The 19,278-nt window shown below is 32.5% G+C and overlaps 2 protein-coding genes across 2 annotated transcripts in view; one reads left to right on the forward strand and one right to left on the reverse strand.

The window, feature by feature from the left end:
• Window positions 1–10,353: 10,353 nt before the first annotated feature.
• LOC101900783 (sarcoplasmic calcium-binding protein) lies at window positions 10,354–17,348 on the forward strand. The gene is made up of 4 exons (XM_005180328.4): window positions 10,354–10,789; window positions 14,665–14,907; window positions 16,409–16,717; window positions 16,786–17,348. The coding sequence occupies exons 1-4, from the start codon at window positions 10,673–10,675 to the stop codon at window positions 17,014–17,016; spliced, it is 900 nt and encodes a 299-aa protein (XP_005180385.1). The 5' UTR covers window positions 10,354–10,672; the 3' UTR covers window positions 17,017–17,348.
• Window positions 17,005–19,278, reverse strand: part of LOC101900483 (nuclear pore complex protein Nup88) — a 95,641-nt gene continuing 93,367 nt past the window's right edge. Inside the window, exon 12 of the mRNA XM_005180326.4 lies at window positions 17,005–17,496. Within this exon, the coding sequence (XP_005180383.3) occupies window positions 17,433–17,496 (64 nt within the window). The 3' untranslated portion in view covers window positions 17,005–17,432. The remainder of the gene's footprint in view (window positions 17,497–19,278) is intronic.

Genomic DNA, 19,278 nt, shown 5'->3' on the forward strand with positions numbered 1-19,278 from the left:
TATTGTAAATTTGACATTTAATTGGCAGGGCTAACAAGGTTGAAAAATGTATTGATACATTTCAATAAAGAAAATGATCAACTTGAAAACTAAAGGAAAAACTAATATTTGTCGTGCAAAAAACAAAAAGAGAAAATATGGAGCAACTTTTCAACTTTTCACTTTTGGATGATTCCAGCAGTGAAGAGGACTGGCTGAATGAGGAATCAGATTATTATTTATTATTATAAATTATTAATTTTAACCTATCGTCTTCAATACTCATTTCTTAAATGTTGGCGCTCTTTTCAGTAAGGTTTCACCAGTCCGATTTAGGCTGTTTACTTTTGGAATTTTGAATTTTGACATTTTATCGCATTTCTGCTAATTTTCCATTCCCTTATTTTTTGAGCAAATCTAAATGAGAATGACATTTCGAACTGTTCTCTCTTCTGCTAGTTTTACTACTAAAAAAGTACTGGAACACAACTATTGTTATTAAAACTACAACTGCTGTTTAAAAAAGAGTTTAAATGGGACACCAAAAGTAGTCACACAGAATTGATAACAGACGATATCACACACAGGGTGACACACAATTTCTACATATATCACGTATAGCCAGGAAAAATAAATTATAGCCAGAGAGAAATGAAATACAAAGTGTTCCATTTCTCATCCTGACATGCAGGAAATATAAGGTGTCGGACAATTTGCTAAATATCAATAATAGAAATCTATTGTTATACATTACATTTAAACAGACTAAACAGTTACAATTCTGCTTCAAATATGATAATTGGATTGGGAAGAAAGGAAAGAAAAATTATCTATTTCCTTCGACAAATGCCAAAGATCAATCTTCAATTAAAGAAAATTATAAAATCGAGTAAGACTAACTATGACAAAATCATACTGCTGCATGGCCATAAAAAAGTTCCTGTTAGAGAAGTGCAGTGCTATTTATGCAAATAATTTTTTTTCATGAGTTATTGTCCAGTTCAAACAAGAATCCATGTGACGTTATTAAATTTTGCCAGTATTAAGACGTTGCGATAAGTCTTCTATGGAAGATTTTTCACTCGCCTTTACCCTTGAAAAGCACAATTGTTTACAATTTTGTTTTTACATTACCACGACCTTCAAAACAAATTGCCATTTCATAAATCGAAAAAAAAAAAAAAAACAATGGGGAAGTAATATAGATCAAAACAAAACAATAATTCACCAACATGTTTTGTTTTTGTTTACAAAACAATGTTCTTAGCTTTTCAGTCATTTAAAGAGCATTAATGAGAAAGGGTTCTTAAGCAGTGAAGATCCCTTACTGATGGAAACACACACGTACACGTGCGCTCACCACCAAAAACGAAACCGGCTGACCTTCGATCTAAAATTAAACAACAACAAACAGTCTACTTTAGAATAAAAAAAAAACAAAAACAAACACTCTGTTTCACTTGGAGTGCCATAAAAATGCTCCACGCACACACGTAGCCATGTAAACAACTTACAAACATAAATATGGGCATGGTTTTTGTTTACCACCGCAACGCCACATTGATATGGTAAATAAAATAATTAAAAACATCAACATTTGAAGATTGATTAGGAAATGTTTAAAGAGTATAAAAAATGGAGCGTCGTTATTTACAAGAAAAACGAAAATGAATTAACTTACCGTTGTAAATTTCGAAATGTTTTTTCCTTTTCGAGAACTTTACTATCGATGCCTAGCGCATGGGTTCTGTTTGTTACAGAATTTCATAAAAGATAAAGTTGGTCTAAAAAGAAGAAGTTCCAGTTTATGCACAATTGGGCGCCAAGATCGTCACGGGGCCTTGTTGGTCCGATTTATATTATATTTTATGGAAACATTTTTTTTCAACCATAATTTTCTCTAGAGAGAACTTTTAGCCATTAAAATTTTTAGATTTGAAAATGCTTAACAATATTAAAAAAAAATACTATGGTTCAAAAAAAAAAAAAAACAAGTAAAAGCCTGTAAGCTCGTCCGGGCCGAACTTTAAATACCCTCCACCATATGGAACGAATTAGACAATTTTCAAAAAAAAAAAAAATATAAAAACCGTTAAAAATTCTGTTAAAATCTTAAAAATACCGAATGTAGCCGTTATATATACGACGACGTGGACCTGCATAGGCAAATTATAATATTCAAACGCGAAACTTGAAAAAATCGGTGAATACCGAATATCGGGAGATACGGTTGTATGAGGGCTTCAAATACCAATTTTGAAATAATTTCGATGAATAATGTCGCTTAAATCATGAAAATACCGAATATCGGGAGATACCGTTATATGAGGGCTATACGAAGACAAAGACCTGCACAGACAATTTTCTGTCATAGGCTGTAGTATCCATTACGAACTAAAAAATCCCAAATTTTGAACAATTCCGGTGAATAATGTCGCTGAAATCATCAAAAACCGAATACCGGGAGATACCGTTATATGGGGGTTATACGAATATGTAGACCTGCACAAACAATTTTCTGTCTTAGGCTGTAGTATCTGTTACGAACTTCAAATACCAATTTTGAAACATTTTCGGTGAATAATGTCGCTTAAATCATCAAAATACCGAATATTAGGAGGTACTGATATAAGGGGCCTATACAAAGTCCTGCACCTGCACATGCAATTTTCTGTCACAGACTGTAGTTCCCATTACGAACTCTAAATACGTAATTTGAAACAATTCCGATGAATAAATAATGTCACTAAAATCATCAAAATATAGAATATCGGGAGGTACCATTATATGGTGGCTATATCAAAACGTAGACGAATATAAATCAGGGATGGGAATCTAATTTCAATGAAGTAAAATTTGACAAGATAAATTACAGAAAATGCAGAGATGGATATGCTTATTTAAAATTATGATTTTTTCAAAAATTTTCCCATGGTAGAATTAAAAAGGTAAAGTCATGCTCTCATATGTTTACAATTGTTTTCAAAATTATTCATTTGACAATATCTCATTGTCAAAATTTATATTTACAAATCCATTGTATACACGTACACACATCAGAGATGGGAACCAGTTTTTTTTGAAGTTAAATTACAAAAAATGCAGAGATGGATTTTTCAAAAAAAAAAAAAAAAGAATAATAAAAAATAAATAAATACATAAATAAATAAATAAATAAAATATTCCCAATGACATTTTCTCATTTAATTTGTTTCTTTTAAGGCCCCATTCCAGGCCACATTGCCGCTTCTTACCTCCACCATACCTCATTGGTCTTTATCACCATTTAGTTTGGGGTCTCCTGTAGTATTCTATTTCATATTGTTTTGTGTTTTTACTTTCAATTAAATTCTTAAATTAAAAACATAAACAATAACGTGTGGCCCGGCTACTTGGCTACGCAATGAAGCGTCAAGCGTAAAATAGATCAACAACGATGACGATTACAAATTGTCATTTGTTTTAAAGAGAGGTAAGGTGATGAGACGACATTGCTCACGTTTACCCTCTATTGTGAGAATTTTCTTTGGAATTCAAATGTAGAACAAAATAACGTCATAAAATAATGAAACAAACATGTTTAGGTGAACAAACACACGTACTCATATTTTTTTAACATCATACGTGATCATTCACATTTTAATACATTTTTTGATAGATTTACAATAAAAAAAAACTAATTTGGAAAATAGAACAAGTTTTAAAATTTAAAAATCTAACATTTATTTTCAAGTCTCTAAAATTTAATGGCATTTATGCTTATTGTCTCTCTCTCTCTCTCTCTTTGTTTTGGGAGATCATTTACCTAAATGACAGGCCTTCTCTTTGAAACAATCAAATTTGTTACGAATGAAATCTGTGGTGACAGATTGATTGATACATAAAGGAAATTCCTGATTTTCCCCACCTTTTTTGTTTACCATTGTCTTCAAGCAACAAAGAAAACACAAGTTCTCTGAACTTATCGCTGGAACATTAAATTTATTTTTAAAATTTGATCAAGAATAATTGCCATTTTTTTATAAATTTTCCTTTCAATCATTTAACTTCCTTCTATGAATATGGAATTTAAAAAAATATTATTTTTTCAAAAATATCATCTTCCGCAATTACATTTGACGTCACATGCGTTGTTTTGGGTGTTTTAGGTCTATTTTGGGCCCCTTTTTTTGTAGATAGTAAATCCGTAATGTTTTGGACTGTTAATTACTTTCCGTTAAAAATTGTAAACAAAGACATGTTTTGAACCAAACAACGCCCGTGTATTTTCTAATTATTCTGAACGTGATGGACATTTTTAATCAAGTAGGTGTCGCCTCCCAAAAATTTTATAGATTAGCCACACTTAGCACGTACAAATTAACCATAAATCTATGCATGGTATCTTGAATGAGAAATTGTCAAAACAAATATTTTGGAACGCTGCAGTAGGTTTTCTTTTTTGGAATGATATTTCACGTAGGCATATTCCACTTTTTAACTCTAATAGATCGGTTCGTTAAATTTAATGTGGTTAATTTCAATGGGAATAACATAGAAACTTGTATCATGGCAGAAGAATATAGGTAGATGCATCAACGCTTGGGAGCATTGATATGTCAAAAAAAATGTTATAATTTTTATATATTTTTTATATCTTTTCTTATACGACGTCATTCGGAGGTTATTATAATTCCTGTTTTTCAACAATTTTTACAAATTTAAATAATTTTTCATTCAACATTTTCAATTCCAAAATTGGTTTGACAGTCCATTGTCCCCTGTATTCTTCTACGATAGCCATTTAATAAACGTCAATTAATCCTCATAATGAAGTTTAACTCTGTAAAGTGCTCTAATGTAAACATACTATAATGGAGCACAAATATTCCTCTCGAAGTATTTTATCTTGAAAACCCTTTTCCCAACAATTCATAGATATAATGTCAAGGATTAAGAGTTTCCCCTTTTAAAGGTTAATAGAGTCTACCCAATGTACAAGAAGTTTTGAAGCTTCTAGATTTTGCATAAAAGTCTTATTATTTCCTTAGAATCATTAAAATCCCACAACACAAAGATGGGGAGCTCTCTCTCTCTCCCTCTCACGTAACGACAAATACTTTGGCGCTTTTTTACAGTTCCTTTTAATGAAGATGTTCACCAAAACAACAGAGAATTCCGCGTCTCTCTCAATTCCTGATTTCCTTTTGTAACTCACTCTTTGTCAACACGTTTCATCTCTCAAATCTAGAGTGTTCTCGATTTCTCAACAACAAGTTCTCATGTTGACAACTTTACATTGGAGAAGTACTAAAGCAACAGACACTTGTCATTATGTCTTGTTCTTGTTCTTAAACAAACATGGGGTATATATTTTGCCTCCAAAAGAAATGAAAACAAAATTATAAATCTTGTGTAAATAAAAAATAAAATATAAATAAAACACTAAATATCGTTCGTCTGTGGTGTCGTTGTTGTTGTTTTATTGCAGAGGTCGTTGTTTTTAGGGCCAAATTATGTTGAAATTTATTTATGTGTGTTTATCTTGCATTATAGTGCCGGCCAGACCTTTGTAAACTATATACAATACAAATAAACAACACAGAACTTTCTCAATGGATCACAGAAAAAATATTATATTTAGTTTTTGGTTCTCAAAGTGATAAGAAAAAAAATAAATATTGTTAGTTATATATTTTTTTTATGAAATTTGTAAAAGATAATCTGGGAATTTTTTCAAATAATTCAATTTTGATATTTAAACAGCATGTTTTTAATTTCTATCACCCTCACTATCTTTCCCCCTCCTTCCATGGCTGAGAAATTAAATATTTTGCGTTCTAGTTAAATTCGTCTTATGTTTTAAAACATGTGTACGTTCCGGCCGAGCCATACTCTGCCCGTGGCCATTGTAGTAAGTTGTGTGTATTTGGAAGTACGCACGTACACCCTTATTTGTTGTTTCGGCAGCATATTGGCAAAAATGTAAGGAAAATTTTGCTAGATGCTGATAATGAAGTAACCAACCCTCTTAACAACAATAACAAAAGACCTATGACAATAAATTACGTCGTTGTTAGGTTTGTTGAAATATTGAAATGACGATGGCAGATGGTTAAACAGCCAATGAAAAAGATCCATAAAGGCAAAGTGTATCTGAAAAAATAAACAAATAAGCATACCCATCTCTGAATTTTCTGTAATTTACCTTGTCAAATTTCACTACTTAGAAAACAGGTTACCATCTCTGATTTGTATATATTCAATAGATTTAGAAATACCAATTTTGACAATGACATGTCAAATGAATAATTTTGAAAACAAATTTTAAACATATGATTACATGACTTTACCTCCTTAATTCTACCATGCCTTAACAGCTGATTCAACTGTTTATTTATAAAATTAGATTTTCATACCAAAATAGTGACCCAGAGATGGACACCATTCATTCTCATCATGTGAAAGAGAGTGTTTGCCCTATCGAAGTAGTCATTGTGTACTCAGAGACCCATTGACATTGTCATATGCCTGCTAAGTAGAAATGTAAACATGTTCATGTAAGTACTTGTCATTAAATGTGGGTCATATTTCACTCCCCAGTTACATGAGGAGTGTGGCACGCTGTAATAATGCTAAATTAAGGTTAAATAAATCAAATAATACCCAAAAAAACTATGATTTTTCGAAATCTTTACGAACGCATTGCACTGTACGTCAACAACATAAAACCGGTATATAACCATTGAAATGGCATAACGAGTATCTGGAGTATCTGGCACATGTTAAACGAGATACCATAACATAATTCGTCGCTCAGACACGTTACATAACACAAAAAGAAATTCTTTGGTTTCTGGAATTTTAAACAAATATTCCAGTACTTTCCAGCATGTTTACATTCATATCTCTCCCAATTGGTATCGCTTGAGCATAATGAAGTCAATAAACTGGAAGTGTGTTGCATTCTTAATTGGATTAGTTGGGAGAATTTGATATGCTGCACTCATGCAGGTTAGGTAGATAGCATGGTAGAAGAATACAGGTAGATGCATCAACGCTTGGGAACATTGATATGTTAAAAATCCAAAAAAAAATGTTTTTTCAAATATAAGTAGATTTTTATATGTTTTCTTATGCGACGTCAATAGAAGGTTATTATAATATGCGTTTTTCAACAATTTTTACAAATTTGAATAATTTTTCATTCCAAATTTTCAACTCGAACTCGATTTGTTTGATAGTTCATACAAAGATATGATTTCATGTAGCGCCCTTTCTTATTTAAATAAGTTGGCAACACTAAATACATTTCCTTTTTATTGTTACTTCTTAAAGAGCTACACTTAACAAATCCTCTCAGAGAATAGAATGTTGTATTAATTTTTGGAGGGAACTAAACAGAACACAATGTTATGAAATACTCCAATTAGAAAAATTAAACAACACGACTTCATATGGCGCCCTTTCTTGTTTAAATTAGTTGGCAACACTAGAAACATTCAACTTCATTGTCACTACTTTAAGAGCTACACTTGACAAATCATTACAGAGAGTATCAAATTACATTCAAAGAAGAAAGATAAACAATAATGACTATGCTCCCTGGGGACTAAATAAACATTTAATGATTTTTTTTAAAGAAGGTACTTCATTTAATTTAATCTTTAAGAAGTCATAAAATGTTTACTTAGTCTTAAGAGAGATACAATGTAAATATAATAAAGAAAGAAGCCACACTAAATCTCGACAAACCTCTCTCATTGCAAGACGTGTTCTCATGACCGTACAGTTCTCATGTCATCCTAACCATGAGGAAGCAGAAGTTCAATAGTATGTGATCCAAGAATTAAAGGCAATAACAATGGTATTTTAAATTAATACAACAACAAATAAAAATAAAACTCGACTTGTTATAACAACAATTCGTAGAAGAAACAACAACAACATGCAGGTCAAAACGTCATGGTGGGTTTTTCTTTTTAAAAACACCTTACACTCTCTGAGAGTACACAGGTTAATGTCGAATGCATCAATAACGGCTATGACTCTCTGTGAGTTTTAAACAGTAACACACAGAGAAGAATAAGCAGCTCTCAATTCATTTAAATGACGGCTACGTGCAAAATAACGCATCACAGGCAAATGTTCAATTGGTATTGCTGCTGTTGGACTTAAAATTTAAGCTGACAGGCATAACTGACATATAAAAAAAGACGGAAACTTGATTAATTCAATTGAGGTTGAGCTAGAAATGGGCACAGGAGATGTGCAAAAAATTTTGGGATAATTCAAGTGTGCGTGTTTAGCAATCAAGGTCGTCAAAATCAATTGAGTTTAATCAACACAAACCGAGGGTTATGCTGAAGGATTTTGCGAAAGTGTAAATAAATTTAGGAACTTGGGGATGTAAATCTGAACTTAAGGGAATGTTGTATTGGAATCTAAGGAGTCCGAACCCTTCTAAAGAGAAATGCTATGGACATTTGGAATGTTGAGTTGTGATGTTTGGAAAATTATTGGAGGTATATAAAGATAATGAAATTTATTAATATTTTTCACCAATGATTTTTTTCTGTAGAAAGAGGTTTGCCAATGGAAGTTTTCCATACAAAGATTCAACCAATTCAATAGAAAGAGCTTCACCAATGAAAGTCTTATATAGAAAATGTTCACCAATTAAATTTTTCTGCAGAAGGTATTCACCAATGAAAATTTTCTGTAGAAAAAAGTTTACCAACGAAATTTTTATGTAGAAAAATAGATCTTCAATGAAATTTGTTTATCGGAAAATGTTCTCCAATGAAATTCACTTATGAAATGTTTCTATGAAAAAATGTTCACCAACGAAAGTATTTTTATAGAAAAAATGTTCACCAATGAAAGTTTTCTATGGAAAAAATGTTCACCAATGAAATTTTTTTGTAGAAAAAAGTTCACAAATGAAATTTTCGTGGAAAAAAGTTCGCCAATGACATTTTTCTCTGGAAAAATTTTCACCAATGACATTTTTTCTATGGACAAATGTTCGCCAATGACATTTTTCTATAGAAAATTTTTCACCAATGAAATTTTTTTTATAGAAAATTTACCACCAATGAAATTTTTCTATAGCAAAATGTTCACCAATGAAATTTTCTATAGCAAAATGTTCACCAATGAAATTTTTCTATAGCAAAATGTTCACCAATGAAATTTTTCTATAGCAAAATGTTCACCAATGAAATTTTTCTATAGCAAAATGTTCACCAATGAAATTTTTCTATAGCAAAATTTTCACCAATGGAATTTTTCTATAGAAAAATTTTCACCAATGGAATTTTTCTATAGAAAAATTTTCACCAATGGAATTTTTCTATAGAAAAATTTTCACCAATGGAATTTTTCTATAGAAAAATTTTCACCAATGGAATTTTTCTATAGAAAAATTTTCACCAATGGAATTTTTCTATAGAAAAATTTTCACCAATGAAAAAATTCATAAATAAATGGAAAAATGTTCACTGATTTAATTTTTCTGTAGAAAAATGTTCACCAATGGAATTTTTCTATAGAAAAACATTCACAAATGACATTTTTCTATGGAAAAATGTTCACCAATGACATTTTGTATGGAAAAATCTTCACCAATAAAATTTTTCTATGGAAAAATGTTCATCAATGAAATTTTTCTATGGAAAAATGATGATGGAAAAAATATCTACAAAAATACATTATTTATGTACCGGGAAGTGTCATGTGGGAGTCCAATACCCCTTTTCACAGCCATTCAATACCTTTGTAGAGCATAAGAACAATATTTCTCCCACCCTGCTCCATTAATCTTAGACTTTGCTCCCTTCTTAATTCCACTCCACATTACATGGTATACATTGCAGCTACTTGACTGACTGTCTGTCTCTTAGTCTTTCCATTCGCCTCCATTCTGGGTTGTATGAACACAAACGCACACACGTTTCTTTCATTTCGATTTTGAATTCATTGTTGTTTTTGTTTGCCGGTTTTCGTTGTTGTTTTCATTTTGGATCGAAGACCCCTTTGCCTCCTGGTCTTTCTCTGTCGTTGTCATGCTTCTGATATTGTCTGGAACAAACACCACACCACACACACACACACGATAAACATGATGATCAACATCATTATCATCATTATGATCAATGGAAAGCTGTAACTAAAGAAAAAAACAAGAACAACAACAACAATGTAGAGGAGGGTTATTGATATGGCTTTGTGTGACTGACTGGATGGCTGCGACAGCCATGAGGCACCATGTGCATGTATGGGACGGACCTCAGCCGCTGTAAACAACCGAAAAGAAGCGTCGTCGTATTGTTCGTTGTTGTTTTTGTTTGCCTGGCTGCTCAGCTTGTTTTCTTGGCAAACTAAATTCCAGCATTGAAATCAAAACACATTCGAACGTTGTGGCAAACAGACGTCTTGGAACGCTTGAAAACGTATTCAAAAACATTTAAAATAAAAAATAAACGGTTAAAAGAAAACTCCAAAAAATAAGAAAAAAAAAAAACAACTCACTCCATAAAAAATTAAATGGAATTGAAGAAAAATACCAGAATTTTGGTTTTACAAAAAATAAAGGAGATCTGCAAAGAAATTGTGTGAAAATTTGAAAAAAGGAAATAAATTAAATTAAAAACCTGTGTAAAAGTTTAAATAACTAAATCGAAACTTATAATTCCCCCACATCATCATCATCATGGCCTTCTCAGTGATTAGTCGTGGCCTCTTGCGCACTTCCCGAGAGCTATTGGAACGCAATATGGCTGTCGGTGCAATTTCTATGCTAAATGGTTATGTGGATATTGAAATGCATGTAAGTATTTGTTGTTGTTGTTGCTGCGGCTGTAATCAAGAAAGTAGAAAGAGTGTTAAAAAGGACTATGACAAAAAAATATGTAGAGAAAATAAAGTCAAAAAGGAAATATTAAAGAGCTATTACGTATTACATTTTGAAATGAAAATGGATATTTAGACAACACCCTTGGACACTTTTAATATTATTAAAGGAATTTTAAAAATCGTCACTTTAATCTATAGATTTTAAAAATTTCGATTCGAAATAAAAAGGAAAATGAAATAACGTTTTGAAATGGAAAAAAGGATATTCGTTTTGATAGCAAATCCCTCTTGACCACAGGAGTTTCACGATTCGAACCCTTTCTTAATATTTTCATTTCCACTATCTATTACGTAATACTTTTCGAAACAAATGGATATTCGTTTCTGTAACAGACACCTTTTGGATATTGTGAAAGGAATTTCAGGATCTATTTCTTTACATCAAGATATTTAAATTTTCAATTCAGATACGAATTTTTAATTCAATCTTTGATTTTAGGAAATAAAGGAAACGTATAACGTTTTAAAAAAATAGAAAATTTATTTAAATTACCAACACCTCTATGTAAATTTGGATAATAGTGCAAGAATTCTGAATTCGACTTCTTGTATCAATGTTTTTAAATTTTCAATTTGGACCCAATTTCTTCATCAAATTTCATCTTGGTAATTTGGAAATAAAGGACAACTATTACGTATTAAGTTTCGATTAAAAGGAAACTTATTTCAATTACCAACACTTCTATAAAAATTTGAATAATAACAAAAAAAAAAATGTTAGAATTCGAAAACATACATCAATGTTTTTATATTTTCAATTCGGATCCAAATTCTTAATTCAATGTAACCCTAAATCAAATACTCTAATATAAAGGGGATGGTGTATTCAATATGAGAGCTGCATGAAATCATCTGCTCCATGGTCATGCCCTCTCTACTGTGTCTTTAAGACTATCTAATCTACAGTGGAGGCCCCTCGTTATCTTCAATAGATACTCGGATATAGCAGATCCTGAAATTAACTAAACTTAGAAATGATCTTTAAGAATTTCAGATTAAAAATTGTTACCTCAGAGGCTATATACTCTGTGACTGTGGGCATTGTCAGCATCTACTTACAGCGATGACATATTTCTTAAACATCAATCAAACCAGCAACCCATAGGGTGTTCTCAGTCCCTGACTATGGGATTTTGCGACTGTTTTTCCTGTTTACACAAATAAAAGAAGATCTCTTATCATTTCTCTCTTTTCATACAAGGTTTGCTATTTAAAGGCTTCTTTTGGCTAAGTCCTTGACTATGTGTTTTCGAGATTGATATTCCTGAGAGATCGGTGCCTCGCAAGTGAAACCTTTAAGATCTTGGGATCCATTTGTACTTCTTGAAATAAAATGTTGGTGGGAAGGAGGTAAGACTTGTTTTTCATAAGCCCAAGTCTTTTGTCGAAGAGCATCTGGCAGTGACACAGAAAATGTTGAAAATATTCCGTCGCTTCTCTTTCTTGTTCATCCTTGCATTTTACATGCAAAAGGCAATCCCATCGCTATGTTCCACTATTTGATATATGTATATACATGTAACTTGATTCGAAACCGCGTCTGCCGCTTTATTTTCAAAAAATAGTTCAATTTATTGCACCTATTACAAAAAGAGTAAATACAATTTTAAATCATTAAAATATATATTGAAAGCACTTTAAAATTCTCACATTTGCATCTCTACTCTCTGGCTGACACGAATTCTTGCCTCTTGTTTCTCTCTTCCTCTCCAAATCAAATGAGAAATTGTTTTCTCTTGTCGATGACACACTAAAAATTGGAGTTTTCAATTGATGTCAAGCCAAACTAAAGTTATAAAGAATTCATTTTTATAAAAAATTGTCTTCTTTAAACCCGTGAGGATGAGGTCTTGCTTCCCTTCCCTATGAACAGTTTCTTTTATGATGAGTTCCTAAAAATGAACAAGGAAAATGAAAATTTTCAGTACACAATACTCCCAGTAACTCACATTATTTTAGAGTTATATGATAACCTTTTGGAGTTATATGATAATCTTATCAATTTTGGATAGCTTTACAACAACCAAAATTTCAATACCTACCTAAATGTCTGCCGAAATATTGAAAGAAACCAATCGACAACATAAAGAGGAAATTAATATTGTATTTTTGCTTCTTTTTTCGCTAATTATCAATTCCGTATCATAATGAGATTCTACCAAGGTTTCTTCTAAATGATAGCACCACCACAACCACCACCAAACTACTTGTGTGCCAAATCTATTCTTTTTTGGATTCTTTCACATTCTCAATTTACGGCCAGGTAAAAACAAGGTTATTATTATGCATAGAGCGAATGAACGCGCCTCTTCGAAACAGAAAGAAAAAACATAATAAGAAGAAAAAAAACAGAGGTTCAGTCGGTTATTTTTTGTTTTCTTCATTTTTTTGGGTGAAGTTGTTGTTTTCTTTTTTTTTCAAACTGTGCCAAAATACGGCGTAAAATATTCAAAAAAAAAAAAAAATAAGTAAAACAAAACCAACAATACCCACCTCAGCTTATTTGTTAAAGTTTGTCCCGACAGTTTCCATAAACAACAGCACACGTTTTATTTATTTATTGGCATTTAAGTCGAAAAACTCGTTTTTTTTTTCTAAATGTCTCTTTGGTGTATACTGAAAGCCCATACCAAAATTTGTATAATTTATGGAAATTTAAAATATGTTTTATTTTTTCAGACATGGAACAATTTACCGGTTGCTTAATAATTAGACTTTTGTTTAGTTCCTTCCTTTTTTTATTAAGGAAGCTTAGACAATAGAACAATAAACGAGAAAGGTAGAGAAAGGAAGAGAGAAATGTATTTTTTCAAGATAATTTAATTGGAAAAATGATCAGGAAATAATAATTTTTCCACAAATACCAAAGATCTTCCAATAATTAACAACATAATTTTTTTTTCTTTAGTTCCTTCCTCTAATAAAGAAAAGTTCAAACTACAGAGCCCTTAATGAGAAAGAGGAAGAGAGAGGAAGACAGAAATTTTATTATTTAAAGTTAATTTAATGGGAATATCGATCAAGAAAATAATAACTTTCCCACAAATACCAAAGATTTTTTAATAAACAACATTACAGGCCGACAAAATTTGGATTATAAGGTTGTTTTATAATTCTAAAAATAAGATGTTTGTTTAGTTTCTTCCTCTAATGAATAAAGTTTAAACTATGAAACCCTTAACGAGCGAGAGAGCGACATAGAGAAAGGAAGAGAGAGAATTGTCATCATTTATAGATAATTGAAGTTAAATTTTAAATCATTTTATTATCAAAAGGCAAATTATTCGGGAAAGTAATCATATCCACATAAATGCCAAAGAGCTTCCAATAATTAAAATCACGCCCGAAAAAATTTGGATCGTAAGTTATAAAAAGTCTTCAACAAGTGACAGACTAGGAAGCAGGCAAGTGCCAATAATTAGTCTTCAAATTCAACAAATAATAATATTTATTAATTTAATTACCTAATATTTGTCTATCCACACTTCTTATCGTATTACCAAATTTTAAAATCCAAATATTGCCACATTCAACCCCAACTTCAAAAGTAAATAAAAGTCATCCTAAGATAAAACAAACAATCTGTCCCAAATCAACAGATATTTACCCAATATCAGTGTGTCATACACAAACAACTGCTTAAATAAATACCCCATTAGTGTTTTAGTTTAATTTGTTAAGCGATCATGGTTTACCTTCTCCTCGCTCTTGATTTTCATTGTTTATTTTCAATACCCATATTTCTTAATACCTTTATTTATTGTTTTAATTTTCTTCATCTTCTTACAGCCCAGTCGCAGTTCACGCACAATTTCAACATCCAGTCAAGCTTTAATACGCCAAACACCCCAGTATTTACAGACACCGGTGCCACCGAACAGTACCGTCACTCCCAGCACCGGCATTTACAATAAGAAAGTGAAAAATCTAAAACGCCAACAGAAAGACGATGAGGAGAGTGACAGTGATTCGGATTCAGATGATGAATATGAACGCAAACGTCAAGATCTACACAAGAAATACAGTCAAAAGGTAAGCATGTGAATTCGATTTGGGGGAGGTGGACAAAGGATGGGAACTGGAATTGAAATTGAAATTGAGTTTTTAATTATTGTAATGGAGCAGAACAAAGAAAACGGGTAGTAGGGCTAGGTGAATGAACTGTTATCCTTGAATAAAAGAGGCGAAATTAAAGCTGCAACAAAGGAGGAGCCAATGAAGGCCTATAAAGAGATAAGAAAGATGACCAGACAAGAAAAACTACAAAGATAGATGCATCTCCTGCGGGTCTTTTTTATGATGACCTCCAGAAATGTTTTCTATATTATATGCGCTCTTCAAGTAGGTTTTCCATTGCATAAGGCACTTCACATATCTGTTATTAAGTCTTCTGTCAATAGGAAACCTTCTACAGTTTTTCTAGGACTTCAAGGGCATTTTGGAATTATCAACGAAATGTGCTTTAGACTTTTTATAGGATTTTTTATTCTCCTTTGCCTTTGAATTAACTATAAAAAGCATTAAAAGTTCTTCTTGTTGATCCAAAGATCCCTCAGAAAAGCCATTTAGACTTCTGAAAAATTTTCTATGCCTCTTTTTTTATGAGAGGTCCCATAAAAATCTTTTATAGTGGCCATATTGATATTGGAATGATTCTCACATAAACCTTTTCCTAAAAAGTTCTGCTGAAGGGCATTAAAGGATTAGACACATTCGGCACAAGTCTATTGATGATCTTTTCAATCTTTCAAATGCCTTCCAGACTCTAATTAACCCCTTAGACCTCTTCCTAAATGAAGGACCCTCAAAGGTCTTTTAGAAAGATTGTATTGTTCCTTGCAAGGTTTTTAAGGGCTTGTGGGCATTTGAATTGTTTAATAGGTCTCAGCGAATATTCTCGACCTTAAAATTTTTTTAAAGCGTTTATGATTTTTTTAGACTTTAGAAAGGGCCCATTTATGGGGCATTATGAAGTCTCTCCGACCTTTAACAGAATTTTCAGTCCGTCGAGAAGTCTGAAAGGAATTTTTTATGGGGGATTGGAAAAATTGCCCGACCTTTAACCTAATTTTTAGTCTTTCAAGAAGTCTCAGAGGGGGTAAAGAAAAATCTGGGGGACCTTTCAAAGGTTTTAAAAATAAGTTTTTCCGATCATATAAAATTTTAGAGAAAAGGGGATTTAAAAATATCGAAAGGGGCTCTTCTATAAACAAAAGACCATCTAAGGGTCTTCTATTAATAAAAGTATATTTTGCGAACATTGTTTGTTTTTTTAACCTATCTGTTACGCGTGGCTTAATCGTTGTTGTAATTACAAAATTTTACACAACAACAAATTATACACACACACTCTCATGACTTGCATTTTTAATGAAGTTGTATTGCTTTTTTGTTTTTTTTTGTATTTACAAAACATAATTAAATATTCCGGTCAGTGGAGAAGTCATTAGCCTTTGGTTATACGTTTTTGGGAGCTGAGAGAAATCAAAGTGAAATTTTGTAATAACTTCTGATTTTTTCCTATTCATTACAGGGTGATACCGAATTCTGGCGCCGTAAAATGCGTACCCTACATCGCATCTTGGATGTCAATCGTGATGGTGTAATTTCTTTTGATGATTTCAAATTGTTGCACAAACGTTTTACCGATTTGGGTCATTTGAACGAGGAGTTGTCGGCGGAATTCCTAAAGGTTATGGAAGAAACCTGGATGGAACAGTTCGGTGAGATTACTCCCTACAATTTGGTCAATGCCGAACAGTTTATGACAGATCTCCATCATCGTTTGAATGATGAGAAAATGTTCAAATCTGTGGGCAGATTTTTGCCATATTTGTTTAAGGTAAGTTTTGAAGGAAAATTGTGTTTTAAAATTGTTTAATATTATTGTTTCCTTTTCCCCCTTTTCAGGCTGTGGATTATGATCACTCCGGTTACTTGGATTTGGATCAATACAAATTATTCTTCCGCTGTTTGGGGCTCTCCAATGAAGATGCCGCCATTTCATTTGCTGTGATAGACAAGAACGGCGATGGCCAATTGTCGTTGAAGGAATTCGTCCATTTGGGTCGTCAATACTTCCTAACCGAGGACGAAACAAAGATCTCAAAAATGTTTTGGGGCCCCCTCATTGATCATTGACTTGTAGATTATGCCCATGAGGCCATATTGGCTCTGTTGGCCCGTGGCAAATGGTTGGACATGCAACGTTGTGCCACCATCTTAACATATTTGTGCATGAACGCTGTCTATGATAGTTTCCGTGAACATTTCTACTGGGACGGACAACAACAGGGCAACGATGAAAACTATTTCTTTAGATTATTTTTTTATGTTAACTCTTTAATATTATTGTCGATATCGTGGCGTAAACATAAACGTCAAGAATTGAAACCACTAATTGTTAGTCATATAAGAAAGTATAATAAACTACGTAAGAAAGCTAAAAAGAAGAAGAAAAAGAAAAATAATAATTGTTGGTGTTTTATTTTTAATTTAGGATTTATTTTTTTTTTAAGATTAAGAAACAAAAAATGGGGATGGAGAATTTATGGCACTTAGATGCCCACGACTTTTGAGATGCGTTTGACTTCTTTGATTTGACCATCGATTTCGGCAGTCCTGCAACGAAAAAAATGGGGAGAAGACATATTAGTTTTACATAAATACTTGGGGATAAAAAAATATTTAAAATTTAAGGTTATGTTATGTTGGAGGTTGGGAACAATGCGGACCAATGCAATAAAAATACTAAGCAAGTTGTTTTCCCACCTACAAAAATACGCTTGTTGCAAATTACAGCCGATTCTGTTGGAAAGTGTGCCCATGAACCGCAAAATGAGTGAAATTGGGGTTAAATTTCATTGGGGGCTATACCTAAAAATTGACCCACATGGATAATTTTTTGCAAGCAGGCTCTCTACGCTCCAAGAAGTTAAGATACGAATTTAGATGCATTTCGGTTGGAAAACATGGTTCAAAACTGCTAAAATTCTAAAATCGGATATACTTTTCAAAGGGGGCTATATCAATAAATGGACCCACATTGATAATATTTCAAAAATTAGTTTCTTATCTACAAAGATACACTTATGCCAAGTTACAGCAAGTTCTATTGGAAAATGGGCCCGAGATCCTCCACTTACTTGAAATAGGGCTTGATTTTCAATGGGGGCTGTACATAAAAATTGACCCACATGAATAATTTTTTGCAAGCAGGCTCGCTATGATTCAAAAAGTTAAGATACCAATTTAGATCAGTTTTGATTGGAAAACATGGTCAAAAACGGCAAAAATCCTAAAATCGGATGTACTTTTCAAAGGGGGCTATATCAATAAATGGACCCACCTTGATACTATTTAACAAATCATTTTCTTGTCTACAAAGATACGCTTGTGCCAAAATACAGCCAATTCTGTTGGAAAATGTGTCCGAGAACCTCAATTTACGTGAAATCGCACCTGACTTCTAATGGGGGCTATACTTAAAAGTTGATCCACAAGGATAATTTTTTGCAAGCAGGCTCTTTATGCTCCAAGAAGTGAATATAGCAATTTGGAGCAATATCCGTTGGAAAACATGGTTCAAAACAGCCAGAATCCTAAAATCGGATGTACTTTTCAAAGGGGGCTATACCAAGAAATGGACACACCTTGATAATATTTAACAAATTAGTTTCTTATGTGCTTGTATGCGCTTGTGCCAAATAACAGCCAATTCTGTTGGAAAATGGGCCCGAGAACCTCAATTTGCGTGAAATGGGGCCTGACTTCCAATGGGGGCTATACCTAGAAATTGACCCACATGCATAACTTTTTGCAGGCAGGCTCTCTATGCCCCCCGAAGTGAAGATAGCTATTTAGATCATATTTCGGTTGGAAAACATAGTAAAAAACTGCAAAAATTCTAAAATCGGGTGTATTTTTAAAGGGGGCTATATCAATAAATGGACCCACCATGATAATATTTGACAAATAAGTTTCTTATCTACAAGAATACGCTTGTGCCAAAATACAGCCAATTCTGTTGGAAAATGTGTCCGAGAACCTCAATTTACCTGAAATCGGGACTGACCTCCAAAGGTTACTATATCTAAAAATAGACCCACAATGATAATTTTTTTGTAAGCAGGCTCCCTATGCTCCAAGAAGTGAAGATAGCAATTTAGATCAATTTCGGTTGGAAAACATGGTTCAAAACTGCCAAAATCCTAAAATCGGGTGTACTTTTCAAAGGGGGCTATATCAGAAAATGGACCAACCTTAATAATATTTAGGAAATAGTTTCCTATCTAAAAATATACGATTGTGCGCAATTAAAGCCAATTCTGTTGGAAAATGTGCCCAAGAACCGCGAAATTCGTAAAATTGGCGTTAACTCCCAAGGGGGGCTATACCAAAAAG

Source organism: Musca domestica, unplaced genomic scaffold (genome assembly GCF_030504385.1).
Source record: "Musca domestica strain aabys unplaced genomic scaffold, Musca_domestica.polishedcontigs.V.1.1 20, whole genome shotgun sequence".
Classification (NCBI taxonomy): domain Eukaryota; kingdom Metazoa; phylum Arthropoda; class Insecta; order Diptera; family Muscidae; genus Musca; species Musca domestica.

Bases quoted from the DNA above. Each gene is read 5' to 3' on its own strand.
- LOC101900783 (XM_005180328.4), top strand. From the start codon at position 10,673: ATGGCCTTCTCAGTGATTAGTCGTGGCCTCTTGCGCACTTCCCGAGAG. The intron at 10,790-14,664 runs GTAAGTATTTGT...ATCTTCTTACAG, and splicing joins ATGTGGATATTGAAATGCAT to CCCAGTCGCAGTTCACGCAC. The intron at 16,718-16,785 runs GTAAGTTTTGAA...CCCCCTTTTCAG, and splicing joins TTTTGCCATATTTGTTTAAG to GCTGTGGATTATGATCACTC.